Here is a 23416-nt window from a genome sequence, read left to right as displayed (position 1 = left end):
ACCTCTGGCGGGTCATGCAGTGTCACAGATATTGATGAAACTGACAAGTATTAACTCCTAGATTGGCCACAGTTTGGAGGGCTGCGAAAAAGACTTGGATTGCTAATCAAGCATGAAGACAGATTCACATGTCTAAAATGAACAGCATCTTGTACCAACACAAGATTGTATTTGACAACACACTTTTGAATCTCTTCCAAGAAGCAACGAGTTTTAGTTCTTTGAGTTTTCTGAAGTAATATACATTTTTTTTGTCAACTGTATTTCCCAAGGAAGGTGACATTCTCATCCATATAGCTAGTATACAACAGTTTTTCTCGCTTCCTTCTGTGTATAATAATATAAAAACTCTTGAATCAGATTTTGAAGCTAAACTAATGTCATTTTTATCTCCCAATATTTAGTAAGCTAATCTACATAACTGATGCTTGTAAGGTTGTTGGTGATTTTCAGATAAGAAAGATTTGATAGTCTTCCAAATAAATTTTTAAGTTTTTTTTAATAATCAAACACATTGTTTGAACCTTTTCTTTCCTTGGAGATTAGACAGACAAGCCTTTGTGAATCTTTGTGTGTATCTTCCTCAGACTCTCCATCCACAGCTCTGGCCAACATGGCTGCTTGTGCTGTTCAGAACAATAAAGTTTATATTAAAGAGTTCCTCCTCCTGTCAGTTCCTCTGCGCTGCAGTGCTCAGTGGCATCCCAGGGCAGGAGGAAAACAAGTTATCATCATGATTTTAATCGGAATTTGATGCACTTAGGGGGGTCAAGGCACGCACATTACTTGGAAGTGTCATTCTACGCAGGTGCAATCAGGGATGTATTAGGATGGCCATGTCAAATATGTTGTGTGCTTCATTTTGGATTTGGATTTGTGTGAATTTGTGTGCACATGTGTAGCCACTGGGCACAGTGGACTTTTTTCTCTGGCAATCAACAGAGACACCAAGCTCAGTCTGCTCATGGGAGGATGTGATAAGGATTCTCTTCCCAGAAGAGAGGCTGACAGAAAGAGAGGGAGAGTGAGTGTGAGTGTGTGTCCATGTAGCTGCAGATCAATGTAGGTCTAATCATCCCACTGGGGCAGTGTGAAGTCCAATCTCTGTGTTCAAACAACTGGACCAGCCAGACAAACACTTTGATGCTTGACTGATTATGGAATTACTTCTGTTCCTTTCCACCACCAGTCAGTAAGCTTACATGGAAAGTGTAACTCGATTTTTCTGAATAATTTGGTTAAGATAATAGTGTGAATAAAGACGCTTGTTATTAACTCAATTTTCTCAGTATCTTCAGTTTACATGCTGTGCTGATAAGTGGGTTCACGTGTGGAAGGATGTGCCACTGCCTATGTGTCACATTTTAATATCACTGAGCTGCAAGTATTCTTCCCATTGATGTTTGTCTGTTGCCCCATTTACAAAATAATGATATTTGTCTGCCACAATAATACAGCTAATCATGTGGTGTTTTCCCAGCATTTGGTTTGAACTCTGATTACAGACAGAATTATTTATTGGAAAAAAGCTTTTGGGTGGGTTGGTCTGAGGAAGACAGACTTTGTTACAATTGCTGTCTTATAAGAATCCAACAATATCATCAGTAGTTCTTTTTTTCTGAGATGGCACCACAGTCACTTTGAATAATAGTGGTGGTTCATGCAGCCCAGAGTTCATTCTTTTCTGAAATATCTGTGTCAATTTTCTTCAAATGCTTGACTTCTGCGAAGGTCACACCAGTAAATTTAAGTAACCCCACATTATCCATGACCTATCACAGTTCTTTTTTGGAATTATAAGTACTTCAAATAAAAATGCATTTTTGCACATTGTAAAACTTTTACATTTTAAAGTGAAAAGACATTATGAAGCTAATAGATGTGATGCTTTTGTTTTACTTTGGAAAAAAAAAAAAAAATTACCTTTCAATGGTAATGTATTACATAAAAATGCAAACTTTAAACATATTTCCCAGGATATAAAGAAAAGAAAACATGGAAATATTGAAATGGACTGTGTTGACTTCTGAATTTATTATCTCATCTTGGGTCAAATCTTTTCATATAGGGATACAAGAATGAGAAATTAGAGACCAACCCTTCAAACTTAATAAGAGAGCCTTAAAGCTGATACAAAAATGCCAAACATAGAAACCGTGAACAATGAGCGTACTTTCTTAACAAACTACTAACTCCAAGGGGGCCCGCAAGTTTCCAGTCTGTTGCAAAGTTTCAATTGTCACATGAGATCCTGTCTACATTTATAAACAGGTGATCCCATTGTGAAGTCAAAGTGATTGCGCAATCCTTAGTGTAATGGACCACTTGGGTGCCATGGCAAATCAATTATTCATTTCTTATTAAGTGTATGGCAGCTGCTATAATCTGTCTTTATTGTTTTGTTTAACCCCTTCATGCTCATGACAAGCTGCACACACCTCCACAGTATACAATCAGCCAATAAACAGTGACCTAAAACCTAGCACTTGCTCTTGACCTTTGGGAGGTAATAATTCCATTCAGATGGCAGAAACTAAAATGTTGATTAGTTTCTCAAACCAAAACTCCACTGATAATGCAAATTCAATTTTCCAGCCCAAAAGACTGCCTTTATCGCAGACAGGAGCCTGCCACACACAACTGTGCCATTTCTATTCACAAAAGGAGCAAATGTACTTTGTTGACATCAAGTTTGTACTGTGGTGTGACGCGCTTTGTGTGAAATACAAATAAAAATTTAACATTAACGATGACAAAAGAACCGATATGGACAGCCCAGCGGAAAAAGTACCTATCCAAATTTATGTCCACTGTGGTTAGAGTAGACATAAGAACTCAAACATGATTAATATTACCATTTGTGTGAAAGCAGTGAATGAATGCATAATAAAAAACATTAATCATAAGTGGTACAACTGAAATGAGTACAGGGCAAAACACTTAATTTCTGCACTAAGAATATTCAAATAACTCCAAATTAGATCTCTTTGCAATATATTTTGTTATCCCATGATTTGGTCATACTCATCAGAAACTGTAACTTCAAAGCAGGCATACATTTAAGCATATTTTATTTACCCCTCTGCAGCTGTGTGATCAGTTGGCTACATTAACTAATATGTATATATTTGAGTGCGTGTACGCTTGACTGATAAGACATCAAAAGCTGTCTCACAGGAAGGGCGTCACAAGGTCACATCGTTAGCCGATAACGTCGTTAGTCGGCACTCAATGGGGCTGGAGAGGCGAAAAAAGCAGAAAGAGGGTGGGGCCAGAGGGAAATCCTACTGAGTTAAAGACAAGGGTGGAGTGAGTGTGGAGGATGGGGGGCCTCTAAGTACGGCTAACAGGTTAAAATACAATTCTATTTAAAGGTGAAGTCATGCAGTGAGCGAAAACGTAGAGAAAGAGGAGTTATCAAGCAAAGGTTAGGGAGATGGGGTGGTTCCAGTATATGGGGGAGGAAGAAGGTTAAGCTAGGTGGCAGGTGGTTGAAGCTGAATAGTAGAGTAGGTGTAGGGAGGGGGCAGATAATGGAGGAGGGATGGCAAAGGCCAGGTGTGTGTGTGTGTGTGTGTGTGTGTGTGTGTGTGTGTGTGTGTGTGTGTAAGTGAGTGAGTGTAGGTGTGAGAGTGTGTGTGTCGTTTTCATGCTGTTTAACATGTGAAAACCCTTTATATCATTTGATTTTTGTCACTAGAAAATATTTGTATGCAAATGCTCTGAAACACACACAGCCACACACAGATGGTCCTGCTTATTAACTAATCTTACCTGGCATTTCAAACAGCTTCAGAAATTGTTTGCTATTTACATCTTTACGCAAAACTGCTAATCATAAACTGTCAACATGAAAAAAAAAAGAATCCACATAAAGATCTGTATGAATATATTGTGCTAGCGCTGTGAAGGTCATCTCAGTTGTTTTGTTGAATAAATGTATGCGGCAATCCTGTTTGAAAGGGTATGAGGGTCCTTCAAATAAACAATAACCTTGATTGAAAAAAACAATCTTCTGTAAATAACCAGTTGTGTGATGAATAAAAACATTTTGCTCTTCTTTTATTAGTGAAATTCTGTCTGGTTCTGAAATAACTAGCCGTGCCTGTAATAGTAGGAGCGTTACAAATGTTTCTGTCACTAGTAACTGTTGAAACACGTAAAATTGGATTGCAGAGTAGTTAAAGCCCTTTCAATTAGGGCACAAACAATGACGAAAAGCTTGGCGAGATGGCTTCTCGTGTGACTACTTGATTTCATGAGCGCAACTGCTGTACTGGAATATGTTTCACAATACATGTATACTTAGCTACTGTGAATATGTTATCTTTTCGCACATCATGTTATGTAAATAACTAATGTAGTAAAAAAAAAATTGACCCTGAACGTCGCAAGTTTAGTTTTGGGCCTAATAGGCAATGCCAGTGTCAATTATCTAAAACATGCCGTTTATTGTTAGATTATCCAACAATTGATCTAGCTTGCTGTCAGAAATGTCATATTGATTAAGTTGTTCAAAGTGTTAGATGATTCACATTAAGATCAGCTACAGTTTAGTAAAATTAGGGAAAGCTGTCGACTCATTTTCAAAGCGATCAGGATCAGAATAAGAATCAGCTTTTATCCATCGAGTGTGTTCGTACACACTGTACAAGGAATGTGGCTCTAGCTCACAGGAGTGATGGACAACAACTTGACAACGGGATGTTATTCAGAACACAAGACACAAAGTGCAATGAAGTGGAGTCATATCCCGCATGCATGATGTGGACAGGGATGAAGTGTCCAGAGATAAGTAAAATATGGAAAAAACATGTCTGTATATGAGTAGTATGTATATTATTTACAATAGGGATATGTTTAACAGTATGAAATGAGCAGCATATAGTAATAGTGTGATGATATGAGATGATAAAAAGTGGCAACATAAAGTGCTGAAGTGTTGATTGTTGGCTACTTTCTTTCCTTAGGTGTTTATAATTCAGCGGAAGTAACTTAAATTTGTAAATATCAGTTTATGACATGACTCACATGACAAGCATAGACACTTTGGAAAACTTTAATAGGAGCTGTAACGTACTGGCTTTGAGAATGTCCTCATTGACTTCAATCTCTCCCCCAACTGGGTCTTGGAACTGCAGGTGGGAGAAGTACTGGGGGGGCTCTGGGCTTGGGGCAGCACTGGAGGATCCGTTAGACATGTGTTCTCTGGGGCTGTCTGTCCGGGCACGCTGGACATTGAACACCGCCACCAGCTGGAAGACACAAAGAGTCAAACTGTGTCCTGAATATTCAAGAACATAACAAATCATATGAACACAATCAGAAATGAACAGGCTAAGCTTTTGTCAAAGATGATCATGACTGTAAAAGCTGTGATGTCTGGCATTTGAGAGAAGCAAATGCATGCAGACACACACACACACGCACACACGCACGCACGCACGCACGCACGCACGCACGCACGCACGCACGCACGCACGCACGCACGCACGCACGCACGCACGCACGCAAGGCAGACCAGATACAGAGCTTCTTCACTGTGCCATGATCATAATGGAGTAGGCTCTTACGGGACTTATTTTTGCCAACAGTGGGGATACGGCTTCATTCTGCCAAGTGAAGTGTGCAAATGATTGTGTGTGAATTCAAAGCACTCATTTACTCGAACACCTCTTATGTTTTATAACACACCAGTTGATGCCACTTTAGCATCACATTAACTTTTTTTTTATTTTTAAACAAAGATAAATGCAGACCTTGTGTTCAGTACAGGCCAGTTGAGAAGGATTAGCATAAATGTCAAGGCAAAGCGAGGTGTGTATGTATGAAATTAGCAGTTAAATGAAATCTGACAAGAGAATGAGAAGCTGTCAAACACAATGACACAGCTGCCACAATGAGACAGCGTGAAGAGATCGGGCAGCCAAATGAACAGACGAAGAAGGGCAAGAGGACTACAAAACAATCCTAATTGAGACAGGGACATGATGGCAAATAGAGAAGGTAAGCGTGTGTGTGTGTGTGAGACTGTAGGACCATGCCATCCTTAGTGTGTTGTTTGATAAATGGTTGTGTGGCAGTATGACGGCCCTCATTACAATCTGCTGGTGAAGAAAATGACCACTTAATGAAAAACAATAGCCGCGAAGGAATGAGGGCTAGAAATAAAACAATAAATGAGTGGAGGACATCAATTAACAACAAAGCAGTGGTGGGGCGGTATGTATGATTGAATTTACATGAGTGTAAACAATAAGCCCGAAAGAGGCAGCAGGATGTGCATCATCCATCACAGGAAGCCTTCGTCTCCCACCTCAACCTCCCCTGATTCAATATCCTCCTGACACCTAGCTAAAGGCATGCAAAGGAGATTCATCTGTGATGTGTGAGCATTTGATTATGTATGTGGGGTAAATGTGTGTGTGACTGAATGGGAAGATGAGGAATTGAGGGTCTGGAAGAGACAGGGGGAGAAAAGAAAGACTGAATGCCAGGAAAACAATCTGATTGTACAGCTTGATGAATGCTTCTTGATATCCTTCTCTCTTCTTTATCTGCCTTCCTGCTACTCTCCTTATCTCCCTCTCTCCCAAGACAAAGTCTCTTTTTCCAAGCTCACTGACAGTATCAATCAAAGATGTCGTCTCTCACCACCATGTGATGTGTGCATGCACACACACATGCACACGCACACACACACACACACACACCTCAAAAAGATGTTATATTTTGAACAACTATTAATGTCAGGAGACGTGTTGATGATTTGTTTTTCTAAGAGATTTTTTTTTAAGGCAGCTGACACAGCCAGGAAGCAATGATGAAGACTAACCTGCTTATTCAATTCCCCTTTGCAACTTGCGTAAAGGTTCCTCTTTCCTGTTCACCAGTGACAACTTTTGTGCTGAGAATCCTGCAGTTCCTTTTGGTGCCATAAATCAGTTAAAAAGTAAGCATGAATTTTGCAGAGTGTCATCTGCTGATATAATATATCCACGCTGCTGTCATCGGCTGTTAGACTGTTTTGCTTAGAGACGTGACACTAAGAGCGAAGTTGTTAATGTAACAAACCAGTGTGGAAATGATGGGGTTGGGGGGTTAGAAACACATCAAAAACAGATCTGAATTTAGTACGTTTTAAACAGCATCTAGCTTCAGGCTGCCGACTTACAACCTCTTAACAACAGTTATATAGGGACAGAAACGCACACAGCACTGCACAATATAACAAACACTGCCCACAGTGAACACTAAACAAAGTGAGCTGATTAGTCATTACGGATTTTGCTAATTTTTCACAACCAATTTCTTTTCTTTCATATTGTCTGTTTCTTAACATGTGTCAAATGTGTCCCTGGTGAGTTAGAATAGAGTGGAGAGAACAAGGATTTGATGCGCTGCTGATTTTTCAGCTTTTCCCACTTGCAAAGCTTGTAGAGGTTTGTCATTTTTATCATCGGTACTCTTGTGACAGAATCCGAAACAAAAATCAAGAAAAACACATTGTATGATTTTTAAGTAATTCATTTGCTTTTTATTGCATGACATAAGTATTTGATACATCATAAAAACAGAACTTAATATTTGGTACAGAAACCTTTGTTTGAAATTACAGAGATCAGATGTGTCCTGTAGTTCTTGATCAGGTTTGCACACACTCCAGCAGGCATTTTGGCCCACTCCTCCATACAGATCTTCTCCAGATCCTTCAGGTTCCAGGGCAGTCATTGGGCAATGTGGTCTTTTCAGCTCCCTCCAAAGATTGGAGACCGGCTAGGCCACTCCAGGACCTTGAGATGCTTCTTATAGAGCCACTCCCGAGTTGCCCTGGCTGTGTGTTTCGGGTCATTGCTATTCTGGAAGACCCAGCCATGACCCATCTTCAAGGCTCTTTCTAAGGGAAGGAGGTTGTTGGCCAAGATCCCAAGACCCCATCCACCCTCCCCTCAATACGGTGCAGTTGTCCTGTCTCGTTTGCTGAAAAGCATCCCCAAAGAATTAGGTTTCCACCTCCATGCTTTACGGTTGGGATGGTGTTCTTGGGGTTATGCTCATCTTTCCTCTTCCTCCAAACACGGCAAGTGGAGTTTAGACCAAAAAGCTCTATTTTTGTCTCATCAGACCACATGATCTTCTTCCATTCACCCTGTGGATCACCCAGATGACCATTGGTAAACTTCAGAACGACCTGGACATGTGCTAGCTTGAGCAGGGGGACCTTGCGTGCACTGGAGGATTTTAATCCATGACGACATAGTGTATTGCTAAAGGTTTTCTTTGAGATTGTGCTCCCAGCTCTCTTCAGGTCATTGACCAGGTCCAGCCATGAAGTTCTGGGCTGATACCTCACCTTCCTCATGATCATTGATGCCCCGCAGGATGAGCTCTTGCATGGAGCCCCAGACCAAGGGAGGTTGACCATCATCTTGAACTTCTTCCATTTTCTAATGACTGTACCAACGGTTGTTGCCTTCTCACCAAGCTGCTTGCCTAGTGTCCTGTAGCCCATCCTGGCCTTGTGCTACAATTCTATACCTGATGTCCTCACACAGCTCTCTGGTCTTGGCAATTGTGGAGAGGTTGGAGTTTCTTTAACACAGATAAGTTCAAACTAGTGCAGTTAGTCAAGGTGATGAGTGGAGAACAGGAGGGCATCTTTAAGAACTAATAGGTCTGTGTGAGCCGCATTTTTTACTGGTTGGTAGTTGATATAAAAATACTTATGTCAGGCAATAAAATGCAAATTAATTACTTGAAAATTATAAAATGCGTTTTCCTGGATTTTTGTTTTAGATTCTCTCAGTCACGGTTGAAGAGTGCCTATGAGAAAAATTACAGACCTCTACATGCTTTGCAAGTGGAAAAAGCTGAAACATCAGCAGTGTATCAAATACTTTTCTGAATTTTAGATGTGCCCCTCTCGTATAGGGTGTATTGGGGCCATTCAAAGTTGACAACAGGGTTGTTTCTGTAGACATTATATGAGCTGTTATATTCTTACTTAGTATGTGTGAGAGAAAATATTCATACATCAATGAAAAATGTGAGGTATTAAATGTCCTTGAGGAGGTTTTGTCAGGAAAACTGCTTTGGTCCAATGGGACTTCCAAGGAGGTATTTTAAGTTGAGATCGATATCAAAAACAACAGAAGATTATTCTGGAGAGACACATTAACATTGCATTTTAAATTCTTTCTTGTGTTACGTCAACAATCTTACACAAAAACTGGACAAGTAAAATTAAATAAGTCAGTTGATATTTAGCATTGACTGTTTTTCTTGTGGGTGACCTGAATTTTTCCATATTACTTGCTCATTGTAATCAAGTACTTTTCCCTCATGGATGACCAGTGAAGTAGTTTTCCTTCAATTCGTCAAAGACTTTCTTCAAGCAATCAGCCATTCTTTCCTTGCAGACATCAAGATCACTGTTTAATAATGTGAATATTGGGTGCGGAATCCTGAAGAAGAGCTTCGAGACCAGTATTTAATAAAGTGAAATATTGGGTGTGAAATCCTCAAAGAGCTTATTTTTCAAAGCGGACAATAGCTTGAATTTAATCCTTCATATGTTGTAAACAAACAGGCTCTTTTGGAAGACCTGGATGCCCAAGATGAAGAACAAGACCTTAAATGAGCTGTGTTATGCTTATCTAACTCGCCTCTCTTGTTGTCCCTCCTGACTGTGATTAGAATTCTACAAAACAAATCATCTTGTTTTTACTTGTGCGTCAATGTGGGGATATTGATATGCACCTGGGGGATCCACTTGTCAGCTACTGGTGAATAATGGGACCACTGACTCATTTCACACACACACCAATGGATATTCGTGGAAAACACACATTACTAAGTTTCTTAATGTAGTTACCCTAAATAACCACATATTGGTAAATTATTGTGACCTGACGAACTGTGATTTGTGTGTACACCTATCACTGGCCAAACAACTACAAAATGCTGTCTCACACATAAAAATGTACAGAACTTACTGAATATTGTGAAAATGCATGCACACACCCTTCCAAGACCTAATCTGCTATTAATCCGCAATTCTCATGGCTGTCCATTTGTTTTAGATTCATGGAAAACAGTGGAACTCAATGGATAACAATTCTCTTCTCACTAAGCTATAAACTATACATTGATCTGCATCCCATTTCTATTATGATGCAAATGAAAGTTATTTGCATTTTTCATTTTGGTTATATTTTATACAAGAAATCAAATATACTCATAAGGATTATATAAACCATTCTAATTACACAACTGAGTTTGTCAGAATATTACAAATGTTACAAAAGACAGAGAGGGGTTTGTCAAAAACATGCAGGCCCTGTCAGGCAGTTTCATGCAATGTGAAAAGAAACCTTGCCACCTATTGCATAAACAAAACATTGCTAAATGAATACATAAAGCTATAATTTGGTCTTTTTATTATCTTCAATTCAGGAGATGGCAAATATTTGATCCTGCTTTTGTGACAGTGAATCATTTCGTATATTCATCTAAACTCGGTCAGGATATCAAACTAAAGTCAGATTCCTTTTTGTGTGTGTGTGTGTGTGTGTGTGTCTGCAGGCAAATTTAAACACACAAAGTTTAAGGATGAACAGTGCCACCCTGCTGTCGGGAAAGAGAACTGCATGTTGGCACTGTAGAAGCCTTATGCCTTACATAAACATCAGCGAGAAACACACACACACACACACACACACACAGACACACACACACACACACACACCCACACACACACACTTCCCTATTTCATCCGCTCACACTAATCAATCCATTTTTCTACTCCTCTCTCATCACTGTCTGGCATTGCAGTCTGTATGTGTGTGTGTGTGTGTGTTATGAGTGTATTGAGATGCTCTGCTTTTGTGTTGTCATTTATCTTACGGCTGCCCCCTCCCTCCATTTTCTCCCTCTCACGCCATTCTTCATTCTCTCTTTGAACGAGCAATGCATAATTCAGAAGAAGCAGGCAGCATTCTGACAGAAGTAAGGTAACCCAATCATCTCTCACACACACAATCATAAGTATATTCTACACACAACATATGCGCACAGCGAACAAACATTGGGCAGGAAACACAATCAGGCATGTTTCTTGACTATACTGTGTACATAATTATTAGGGAAGTTGTACTTTTCAGGATAAATGTTGTTACTGTACAACTATGGTGCTCTTGGTCAATCCAAAATGTTAACAAACCCACAAACCTGAACATTTAAGGGGTAAAAGTGAAGTTTTGGCTTTCTTAAGAAAATATCTAGATGTACACCATTATTAGGGGACTATGAATGTGCAGAATTATTATGCAACTAAATGGAAAAAAAAAAGATTTTCCAATCTCATCTCTCTTGTTTATTTTCACATGTTAAGTGAGAATAATAAACAAACTCAAAATTTGCAAATAAAATATCTGAAACTTCAAAAAAAAAAAAAGAAAAAACCTCAGTGACCAATATACAAATTTAGCCACCCTTCTTTTCGATAACAGTCACAAGCGTCCATTCACGGAGTCAGTTTCTTGATCTGGTCAGAATCAACTTTTTGTACAGCCGCAACCACCGCCTCCCAGACACTGTTCAGAGGTGCACTATTTACCCCTCATTGCAAATTTCCTGCTTAAGGAGGGCCCAAAAGTTCTCATTAGTGTTTAAGTCAGGTGAAGAAGGGGGCCAAGTCATTAGTTTTTCATCTTTAAGGCCTTTGCTGGCCTGCCACACAGTAGAGTACTTTGATGCATGTGATGGAATGTTGTCTTTCATAAAAATCAAAGTGTTCTTGAAAGATGCAGACTTTTTCCTGTACCACTGCTTGAAGAAAGTGTCTTCCAAAAATTGGCAGTGGGTCTGAGAGTTGATTTTGAGTTACTTTTCAACCTGAAAAGGTCCAACTAGCTCATCTCTAAAAATATCCAATAAATGCCCATACCAGCACCCCACCTCTACCTTGCTGGGGTCTGAGTCGAAGGAGAGCTCTGTGTCCATTACTGATCCAACCATGGGCCCATCCATCTGGTCCATCAAGAGTCACTCTCATCCCATCAGTCCACAAAACCTATGAAAAATCCATCTTCATATATTTCTTGGTCCATTCTTGACATTTCAGCGTATGTCTTGTTCAGACATGGTTGGGTTTCAGCCTTTCTTTCCTTGGCCATGTCTCTGAGAACTGAACACCTCGTACTTGTTGACACTCCAGGTAGCTTGCAGTTGTGGAAGATGGCAGCACTGGAGGATGAAGGGGTTCCTGGTAGCTTCATATTTGATTCTTCTCAAATCTTTGGCGGTTAATTTGCATCTTTACTTCTCGACACGTTTTTTGCGACCCTGCTGACTATTTGCAACAAAAAGTTTGCTGGTTCTCTGATCACACCTCATTATCTTAGATATTTCAAGAGTGTTGCATCCCTCTGAAACAGTTTTTACGATTTTTGACTTTTCTGCGTCAGTTTAATCTCTTTTATGGTCCATTTTCCCAGAGGAGAAAAATCTGTCAAATAATTATGCACACCTTGATATAGGCTGTTGATCTCCTTGGGCCACACCGTCCCACATTACACAAATACAGTTCACCTGATATAAATTAAATCAAATAATCATTCAGGTTTATACAGCTTGGAGTTGGAAATTATGGATAAAATGATAGAGATGGTCAATATAATAATTTGGCTCAAAATAGTTCACAGTGTTAGCACTAGTTTTAAAAGGATGTTTTAAACATGCTATTTGGGAATCCGAATAACATGTTTAACTCTCAGGAGGTCTTAATTGCACAAGTTACATCATTGCAAAATGTGACTTTGTGACAGGCCATATATACATAGACATATCTGATCACAGATTCTCAAGGTTACCGTCTATAGTTTTAACTGATTAAACTGATAGACCTGATGCAAAAAGCACAAAAACAGTCTTCATATGGTTCAGATATATGTGTTTTTTTGTATCTGGTTTCTCTTTCTCACTCTAAATTTAAATGAGATCTGATGTGGACATTCTGGAAATACCAAATGTGTATGTGCTATTTAGCATACAGCAGGTTGTGTGTGTTTATAATTGTGTTTACAATGGCTTGAGCGGGTAAAATTGACCTTGCTTAACCTTATCTGTTTAACTCATCACATTATGTGATATAAATATTTTTTCCTTGACAGATCAGCTAGGTAATAGTGATACTCAGTGGTGATAAACACAGCAAAAGATTTTTGATTCAGTCTTAATCTGGTGGTATTCTGTATTTTCGTTATGGAGCCCAAACCAAAGAAATCTCCTGGAGCTGGACAACTTTTTTTGAAATAATATATACAATCGGACTTTAACTGACCACAGAGTGAAGTTGATTACTATAATTCAAAATAATTACTAGTTGTGGATCAAATAAACTTCATAGATCTATCATTCCAGTACTGGGTTTCACTCTGGACCACAAAGGTATGTGAACAAAACCGAGATTACTTTGAAAAATGCAGTCTCGGGGGGGCATGAGCCAGATAGGGTATCCGGTTTAAAAATAACGCTAATATATATATATATATATATATATATATATATATATATACAAATCAAACCAATGACTTCCATACTGGATCAGTCAAGGCCCAGGTTGACAACAACAACCATTGGTGCCGATAACCCACAGGGTGCCATTGGAAAATTGGGCTACTGAGGGTCAAAGAAGAAGAGGAAGGCATATTTGAAGGCAGGCGAGAAGAGAAAAGGCGAGACTCTGGGACTTGGAGTAGGGTCTTCGATAACAGGAAAAGCTAGAGAGTTAGTTGACATGATGCAGAAAAGGAAGGTGGATATTTCTGTGTCCAAGAGACCAGGTGGAAAGGTAGCAATGCTAGAAACTTAGAAGCAGGTTTTATTTTAAGAGGTTTAAGTGTTACTATCGTGATAATGACAGGAAGAAGAATGGAGTAGGAGTTATCTTGAAGGAGGACTTTGTGAAGAATGTTCTAAAGGTGCGCAGAATGTCTGATAGACTGATGAGTCTAAAGCTTTAAATTGAAGCTATGATGCTCAATGCTGTTTGGGGCTATGCCCCATAAATAGGATGTAGGTTAGAGGAGACGGGAAAAATCTGGAGTGACTTAGATGAAGTGATGCAGAAAGGCTCTAGGTAGTCAGGGACAGCTTCTAGATGACTGGACGAGCACAGCTAATGTGATCATGGTAACAGGTAGTAGAGTACTTGGTGTGTCATCTGGAAGGAGATGTATACAGTATATACAGAGAAAGAGATTGGCAAAGGAGAAGTGGGGACTGAAGAGAGCAATCAGGAGTACAGGGAGAAGCGGTGCTAGGTAAAGGAAGAAGTGGCAAAGGCTAAACAAAAGGTGCATGATGACTTATATACTACGCTAGAAAGTAAGGAGGGAGAGAACAATTTATACAGGATTGCAAAAAAGAGAGATACCAATTTTAAAAATAAGGGAGATGTGCAGAATTGCAGTAACTATAGAGGAACAAAGTTGATAAGCCATACAATGAAATTATAGGTATGAATGCTGGGAGAAAAGTACACAGAATCTCAGAGGGAATTGCATTCTGCCTTTGTAGAAAAAGCACACGACACACGGGTGCCAAAAGAGGGATGTATGAGGAAGCGACGTAGTAGTATGTTAAACTGGTGCAGGACATGTATAGGAGCTGTAAGACAGTGGTGAGGTGTGCTGTAGGAGTGGTGGAGAAGTTCATGGTAGAGATGGGACTAGATCAGGGTTTAGCACTGAGCCCCTTCTTGTTTGAAGTGGTGTTGGACAGGCTGACAGATGAGATTAGGCAGCAATCTCCATGGATCATGATGTTTGCAGATGACATTGTGATCTGTAGTGAGAGCAGGGAGCAGGTAGAGGAAAATCTCAAGCTATGGAGATATGCTCTGGAAAGGAGAGGACTGAAGGTTAGTCGCAGCAAGACAGAATACGTGTGTAAATGAGAGGAACCAAAGTGGAGCTGTGAGGCTACAGGGAGTAGAGATAAAGAAGGTGTGGGATTTTAGGTACTTAAAGTTAACAATCCAGAGCAATGAAGAGTGTGGAAAAGAGGTGAAGAAGGGCCCTTAGCAGGTTGGAACAGCTGGAGAAACATGTGTGTGGTAATGTTTGCTAAAAGAGTATCAGCAAGAATTAAAGAAAAGGTGTACAAGATAGTGTTGAGACCAGTGATATTGTATGAGGCAGTGGCTTTGAGGAGGGGACAGCAGGCAGAGCTGGAGGTAGCACAGATGAGTTTATCAGAGGGACAACACATGTTAGATGCCTTTGAGATAAGGTGAGCGAGGCTGAGATAGTTTAGCCATGTACAGAGGAGGGATAGTGAATTTGTTGATAGAAGGATACTGGGATTGGAGCTGCCAGGCAGGAGGTATAGAGAGGTTGACCAAAGAGAAGATTTTTAGATGCAGGTCAAGCTGACATGAAGTAAGTTGATGTGAGAGGAGAGGAAACAGAGAATAGGGTTAGATGGAGGAGGTTGACTCACTGTGAAAAGCCGAAAGGAAAAGAAGAACAGATAACTTTGATCACAAAAGTTTAAACATTCAAATTTGAAAAAAAAATAATGTTTAGTAAATTGGCCATACTCCACAACAAAACAACCAAAACATTTCGGCTGTGCATACTAAACAGTCATCAACTCAGAAAGTAATGCCATTATTATAAATAGATCTGTATTTTTTCTAAGCAATGAAGAAAATGGTAAAACTTTACAAAAAAGTTTCACACATTTGATATGGATTCAGCATCAAGCGACATTTTGATTTAGATATATTACAATTATTCGTTATTCGTGCAGCCTTTATATCAGCATTTCACTGTTATATTTCACAAGCTGCTGTGCATAATTTTGTTGCAGAAATAATGCCTGTGTAAAAATAGCAACAAACAATGACTTGCATTTGAAGTGATGAGGCATATATTGCTCCTTCAGTGGATTCCTGATGATAAGCGAGAATGTACTGCAACACTGAGAATATGCAGAAAGTGAATGAGCCTGTATGCAAACACAAAAACATACTCACACTCAACTATGTATTAAATCCATGTTAAAGAGCTCATATAGAAAACACAAATAGCATTGGGAGAATGTACAACATGAGTTATTTAAGCAAGAAAATATGCTGTTTAACCGGAGATAGGACTAATCCTTCTTTTCTCTAGCTTGACTATATACAAATTACCAGATGTGAGGGATTACCTCTCAGATACATGTGCACCAAGTATCGGGCCCGCGTACACACTCACTCACACAAAATCAGTGTTAGAAAAGAAACCACTAAGATGAAATGGCAAGCAGACAGACTTACTCTCCTACTCTCACCCAAACAGATCTATAATCCAACCTGTCAAACCCCGCTTGAGAAACTCCTTTCAAAATAATGAGTCATATAGAGAGACATCATCACTTCACCCTTTAAATTCTGCTTTCTTTCCAACTGAAGAGATGGCAGCGCTTCCAAATAGCAACTCGTACTTCCACATTGAACGTATCTCTTTGATGCTGCCTTCAGACTCATCTAAACACTAACTCACCAGTCTGCTGAAACTATGGTCTGCGAATCTGCATTCAAGCAAAATTTTGCAGGTGATGACCCAGATGTTCTCTAAAAAGTAAAAATAGAAAACTGCAGAAATCACAGGAAGAGGATGTCCACAACAGTTTGTTGTTTTTTTTCCCTCAAAATCAAATTTGCATTGTTGCCCGATCTTTTATTTGTATGAGATTCTATTAATTGTTGTTTTTGTTTTCTGTAACTGTATGTTTTAACTAATGCTATGGTTTCAACAATGTTAGCACTAAATTAAATGCAAGCAAATGTTGGTTGAAATAAATTAAGTGATTTTCAGAGGTGCGTCTTTGCTTAAGTGGTACGAGTGGTCGTCTTGCAGCCAAAAACTGTGGTTTGATTCCAAAGCTCCTCAAAACCTGATATGTATACATATCAGATTCAGCTTGGTTTGATGTGGAGCATGGCCTTTAGGTACTGAAGACCCAGAATGCCCAGAAACAAGCTTCAGGCATTCCTGGAGGCATTTTTAAAAACACATGATGGGCAGAAGGACCTGGATGGTTGATTCATGTTAAAAACTAGAAGCGTTTGCTGGACTTCTGGTGACATTTGGTACCAGCATGTCAGCTCTTCCGATATTTTAGAGTCTCGACTAAACATCTGTATTCTGTTATTCGAGGTTGAGCAGTGAGTCTCTGGTAGTTTATATTGCTCATCCATTTCTCAATGGAGTACTGAATGTTGCCCGGGCTTAATTAAGTTATGTTATAGTTATCAGGAGCCTCAAAATATTAGATTTTTTTTTTGATGTACTGGTCCAATGACAAATCATCTGGCCTCAATTCATTAATCTGTGGATATTGCTTTGCTTTAACTCACATTTAGAAAAGAAATGAGGGATATTTTTGTCAAGGGGAAAAGCACATCGATAAATATATATCTGAGTCGCTTATCAGTAAAATCCTGCCAAAAGGGACAAAATACAGTCACTAATAGTACTGAAAGTGGTTGCATTATTACTCTGTCTCTTCCTCTGCCTGCACAGCCCTCTGCACATGTATAACAGTTGCCTCAGCTACAGTGATGGAGCACATGGGAGTCCACTCGGAGTGGACACACTAATACACAGTCAACAAACAACCACCTGAGTTATGGCCGGGTAGTTGAATGGGCCGCATTGTTATTTATGCACAATCGTAAAAAGGAAAGGGTAAACTTCTGAACCACACTTGGCAAAAACGTGCAACAGAGAAACAAGGAGGACGGGGCAGGGGATGGGGAATGGGGTGGAAAAAAAGAGCCCAGGATGTGCGGTGACAGGGGATCTCCAGACCTCATTTTTCTCACACAAGAGACAAATATCAAAATAGCTCATTCATCATCCTTGCAAAGTAAATATATCACTAACGGTTCCGCCGGTTCTGTTCTGCATGTTTAGACATGGCACTCAGTCACTGACTCAGACAGACACACCAGGGAAAAGTCTTGTGGCACTTGACCTCTTTTTCATATGTTTGCACATACAATGTCAAAAAACACGTTCCACCTCTCTACCCCCGAAATTGAAGCCTCCTAACCAGCTTTCTTTTCCCTATTGCTGATCCAAGGCCAGCGGCTCATCCCGACAACCCCCTCATTCGCCTCCTCCATCTTCTCACGCTCGCTGCTTCCTTCTTCTGACCTTCTGAAGGAGTCATTAAATCGAACTGTGAGGCTGATGCCCTCTCACCTGTGGCTGTTTCTTCTCCTCAGGCTGGTCCTTCCGCCTCCTCCTCTCCTCTCCATCTGCTCTTTTGCCTGACACTTCCATATCATTTTGTCACGTCTTTCTATCTGCCTGCCACTGTCTTTTCTGCGGGAGCGCTTCGAGCTTGGCAGTGATTTTTAGAAATATATTAAGGCCACATCGGCACTGTTATTTTAGTACTGCAAACATAATTCTATTTTACAGGGTTTAAAGCAGTAATGATGATTATTTGCTGTGATTTTCCGTAACCTTGATGTGCCATTCTCTTCCAACCTTCATCCTTAAAATAGAATTAAGCCAAATAAATTAAGCCCCTGTTAACAGAATGCATGAATATTCACTACCAATTTATTCTTTGCTGGTATTCTGTTCTTACACTTCAATCCACACTTTTTTAACTTGCACATCCAGTGCTGAATCTAAATATTTACATTTGAATATTGTTTTTCAATGTAAACATCCAATACTGTCCTTATTGTGGTTATTCTTTATTTTTTTATCCTTGCTAATTTACCTATTTCTCTTCTACTAACACCATGTCAAACTATCTATCTGGCTTCAATGTGGACAGCAAAGTATGAATTTCACTGTGCAGGGACACATGTTTGACTGTGCACCTGACACAGTCCAACACTTTCCATAAAGTGATTCCAGGAGGAAAAATAAAAATAAAAATATAAAAGAAAGAAAGAAGCACCGTATCAAGATCGTCAACATATGATATGCACTTCTTAAATTACATATACTTATTGACTCACATGAAAATCCTGGAGTGGAGAGAGACTTTGTGCAGCATTTATTACAGGACAGCAACATCGAACCTGTACATAAACTGAAGTTGAATTTTTATGGATCTCTTGTTTATGAAAGGTTGCAGTGCAAGGTGGTTGCTGTGTCTGGTTTCGGTTTTCCCTGGATTGATATGGCTTTGTAAAAGTACCACGGTTTCTGGACTATTGAGCGCAATGGCTAAATATAAAAGAATAAGTGTATAAGTGTAGAGTGGGCGGAAAGTATTGATGATCAGCCACCAATTGTGCAAGTTCTCCCAAAAGATGAGAGGCCTGTAATTTTCATCATCAGTACACTTCAACTATGAGAGACAGAATGAGGGGGAAAAAAATCCAGAAAATCACATTGTCTGATTTTTAAAGAATTATTTGCAAATTATGGTGGAAAATAAGTATTTGGTCATGAACAAGTTTATCACAATACTTTGTTATAACCCTTTTGATGGAAATGAAAGAGGTTAAAAATTTTCTATAACTCGTTACACACTGATGCTGCTATTTTGGCCCATTCCTCCATGCAGATCTTCTCTAGACCAGTGATGTTTTGGGGCTGTCACTGGGCAACAACTTTCTCAAAAGATTTTCTATAGGGGTTGAGATCTTGAGACTGGTTAGGCCACTCCAGGACCTTGAAATGCTTCTTACGAAGCCACCCCTTCATTGCCCGGGCAGTCAGCCACGTTTCCAGCCACCCAGCCACATTTCATCTTCAATGCCCTTGCTGATGGAAGGAGGTTTTTACTCAACATCTCACAATACATGGCCCCATTCATTCTTTCCTTTACACGGATCGGTCGTCCTGGTCCCTTTGCAAAAAAACAAACCCAAAGCATGACGTTTCCACCCCCATTCTAACCGTAGGTATGGTGTGACTTTGATACAACTTAAGCATTCTTTCTCCTCCATACACAAGTTGAGTTTGTACCAAAAACTTCTATTTTGGTTTCATCTGACCATAGGACGGTCTCCCAATCCTCTTCTAGATCATCCGAATGCTCTCTAGCAAACTTCAGATGGGCCTGGACATCTACTGGCTTGAGCAGGGGGACACGTCCGGCATTGCAGGATTTGAGTCCCTGACGGCTAAGAATGTTACTAATGGTTGCCTTTGATACTTTGATCCGTTTTGCTCACCATTCTTGTGATAATTTTGACCAACAAGGTGAGATCTTTTGTGGAGCCCCCAATCAAGGGAGATGATCAGTGGTCTTGTATATCTTCCATTTTCGAATAATTGCTCCCACAGCCAATTTCTTCACACCTAGAGTCTTACCTATTGCAATTCAGTCTTCCCAGCCTGGTGCGGGTCTACAATTTTGGTTCTGGTGTCCTTTGACAGCTGTTTGGTCTTGGCCATAGTGGAGTTTGGAGTAGAGTGACACTTTGAGGTTGTAGACAGGTGTATCTTATACTGATAACCAGTTCAAACAGGTGCAATTAATACACGTAGCGTTGGGAGAACAGAGAAGCCTCTGAAAGAAGAAGCTACAGGTCTGTGAGAGCCAGAAATCTTGCTTGTTTGGAGGTGACCAAATACTTATTTTACAGAGGAATTTACCAATTAATTCATTAAAAAACCTACAATGTGATTTTTTGGATTCTTTCCCCCCATTCCATCTGATAGCTGAAGTGTACCTATGATGAAAATTAGAGGCCTCTCTCAATTTCTTAAGTGAGAGAACTTGCACAAGTGATGGCTTACTAAATTTTTTTTACCCCCTCTGTATAAGCCGCAGGTGTCCACGTTGAAACATGAGATATTCACACAATATATTTTTTTTTACTTTTAATTAAATACATACCAGAAACACCCATAAATACGTAATGGAAATGCTTTGTTTTTGAATAGTGCCTGTAACACGACTGATGAAAAACATTGATAATAACATTAACATTAATTAATAACATTAATAATAAATAAGAAGGAAAAGTCCATTCATCAATCCATTTTCTATCCCTGCTTTGTCCTACTCCAGCTGATCGCTATCTTCATCTTCCTCCTGCGCACCAACACCATTAAAGTTGTCTTCATTAGTGTAGGAATTGAACAGCCTCAGAATTTCACCGTAATTTCATTGGTCCGATGTGACGAGGCTAAATGTTCAAAAAATTCCATAAATACGCCGCATCATTGTTTAAGCTACACTGTTCAAAGCATGTGAAAAAAAGTCTTTTATGGGCCGGAAATTATGGTAGTGTTTTTCAGGATTAATTTAGATCAGTGTTATAAGCCAAATTACAAGTCATCACGTTCTAATATGAAATAAATTATTTATGTAAAGAAATACTGCAAAATTTTGATCAGCACACAAGCCATTGATTAAGGGCTGAGGTGGGTTGGACATCATATTCAGATTTCAAAGTGTGGTTAATATTTCTATAATAAATGCAGCTGCATATTGGAGGAATTTTATCTTAACATATCAGTCCAGCTCTATTTGGTATAATCAATTTTACATCACTTAATTTTTAAGGGGGAAAGACTCAGGGCAGAATTATTATCAATGTAAATAAATATTGGTTGGACAGCTTTAACTGTGAAGCTTAGATGAGTAATCTCACTGATGACAAGTCTAATATAGTATTGTTGCTGTGGTCTAAATCAGAACATTGTTGTCAGACTGAATTGTTATTTGTACTCTCCCCAGGTTTATTGTCTCCACCGCAGCATCAGACAAACTGAGAGCTGCTTTGCCTATAAATAAGAACTAAACAAGCGTTTCCCTCCTTTTTATCCATCCCTAGTGATGCATGGCAAACATTTTACAATAGGTAGGGAAACAATACCTGTTGTAGGGGAAAAAAATTAGCCCATTCATCCATGACAAAATAAACAGCAGCCATATAACAACATGTTTATGAATCATCTTCTATGCAGCATGAAAGTATTATGTTGTGTGCAGTCAGATGAGGACACATATTCATAACCAGTGTCCACTCCTCAGAACTTTATTAGAATTGGTGAGTGCGAAGTCTAATAGTTCTTAAAAAAAATGAGTTTGAATTCCTTCTGTTGTGTTGCTTTTTCTGCATCAGGATGGAAAATTGTCTTTTGTAATTCTCATTTTTTAGATATTATCAATATATGAAAATAAAGCTTTTTGAAAGAGCTGGGTAATGTGAAAAAAAATTAAAATCATAATTTACAGAAACCACATTGCCACTGTAGTTTTTTTTTATATATAGGTTGTATAAAGTTGCAGAAGTATACCAAAAAATATATACCACTTTACAATTGGTATAGGGCGCTAACAAGTGGTATAGGTATGTTCATGTTGCAATATTGATAACAAATTTATTTAGAAGCCATCAAAGAACCTTACCATATCAATACCATGTCAGACATAGGCTGGCTAATCATTTAAATGGCCTGTTCAGACAAATTACCGTCCACAGGGCTCCATTCATTAGTCCAATCAGTTAGGTGATGAGGGTGAGAGACAAGAAAAAAGAAAAATGAATAATCATAATAGGGGGTGTGTTTGTGCATTGAGTTACATGCATCAGACACAATGGACACAGATGCTGTTTCAGCTGCGTAATTGCAGCAGGAATCATTAAACATTTAAGCTAAATGAGTTGGATTAGTTATTGCAACCATTCATCTTTGAGTTGCTGTGAAGTAAAAGCTACCACACACACACACACGCACACATGCACACGCACAGGCACACGCACGCTCTTGTGTGACTTGCTGCTGATTTGAGTTATTACCAGTTGGAACAAACTTGGGGGCTCAGTGAGCATAGGGAAAACACAGCACACAGCCTCAGACAACACATACACACACACGGGCAAAGTCATCTAGGAAAACAGATGGAGCGCGGCTGGATTCAGTCAAAGAGTAGATTTGCTGTAAATAAGTTGATCTATAATAGATCATTAGCTGGATGTGATTAGCTCCTCCACAGGATGTTCTGCCAAAATTGCTGCTAACTGGTAGAGCTAATACTGAAAACACACAAATGAGGATTTGGAAGCACAACAGAATCAACATTGCTGTTTTGTTTTTGTGAGTCAAAATTTCTCAGTGTGTGAATGCTTCCTAAATAGCGCACAATGACACAACCGATTCCTCTTGCTTCATCCTCCCCTTTCATTAGGATTGTGTGCTCATGAGTCCACAGGGCATGGTACCCGTCCAACCTCAGCAATAACCCTCCAGGGTCTCTTCTAGACCACAGCAGGCAGGTCAGGTTACATTCTGACCGTCTCGCTCCATTAGGAGCTAATGGGTGGTGTGATGGCAACATAGAGGGCAACACGGGATCTCTGTGATTAACAGAAAGACAGACACCGAAGGACAAGATGTGAGAATATGACGGCCGAGCGCAGCCTCTGTTAAGT

At 39.5% G+C, this 23416-nt stretch overlaps 1 protein-coding gene across 3 annotated transcripts in view; it reads right to left on the bottom strand.

The window, feature by feature from the left end:
- The window catches only part of pard3ba (par-3 family cell polarity regulator beta a), a 158507-nt gene that overhangs the window by 118583 nt on the left and 16508 nt on the right, over positions 1–23416 (bottom strand). For all 3 annotated transcript variants that reach the window (XM_086148140.1, XM_086148141.1, XM_086148142.1), the window contains one exon: positions 5081–5255. In XM_086148140.1, coding sequence (XP_086004266.1) covers positions 5081–5255 — 175 coding nt within the window. The remainder of the gene's footprint in view (positions 1–5080; positions 5256–23416) is intronic.

Source organism: Fistularia commersonii, chromosome 6, assembly GCF_037954325.1.
Source record: "Fistularia commersonii isolate RoL2024-O1a breed Wild chromosome 6, RoL_Fcom_v1.0, whole genome shotgun sequence".
Lineage (NCBI taxonomy): Eukaryota > Metazoa > Chordata > Actinopteri > Syngnathiformes > Fistulariidae > Fistularia > Fistularia commersonii.
The sequence above is the reverse complement of the archived record's forward strand: the minus strand, read 5'-3'. Positions and strand labels throughout refer to the sequence as shown.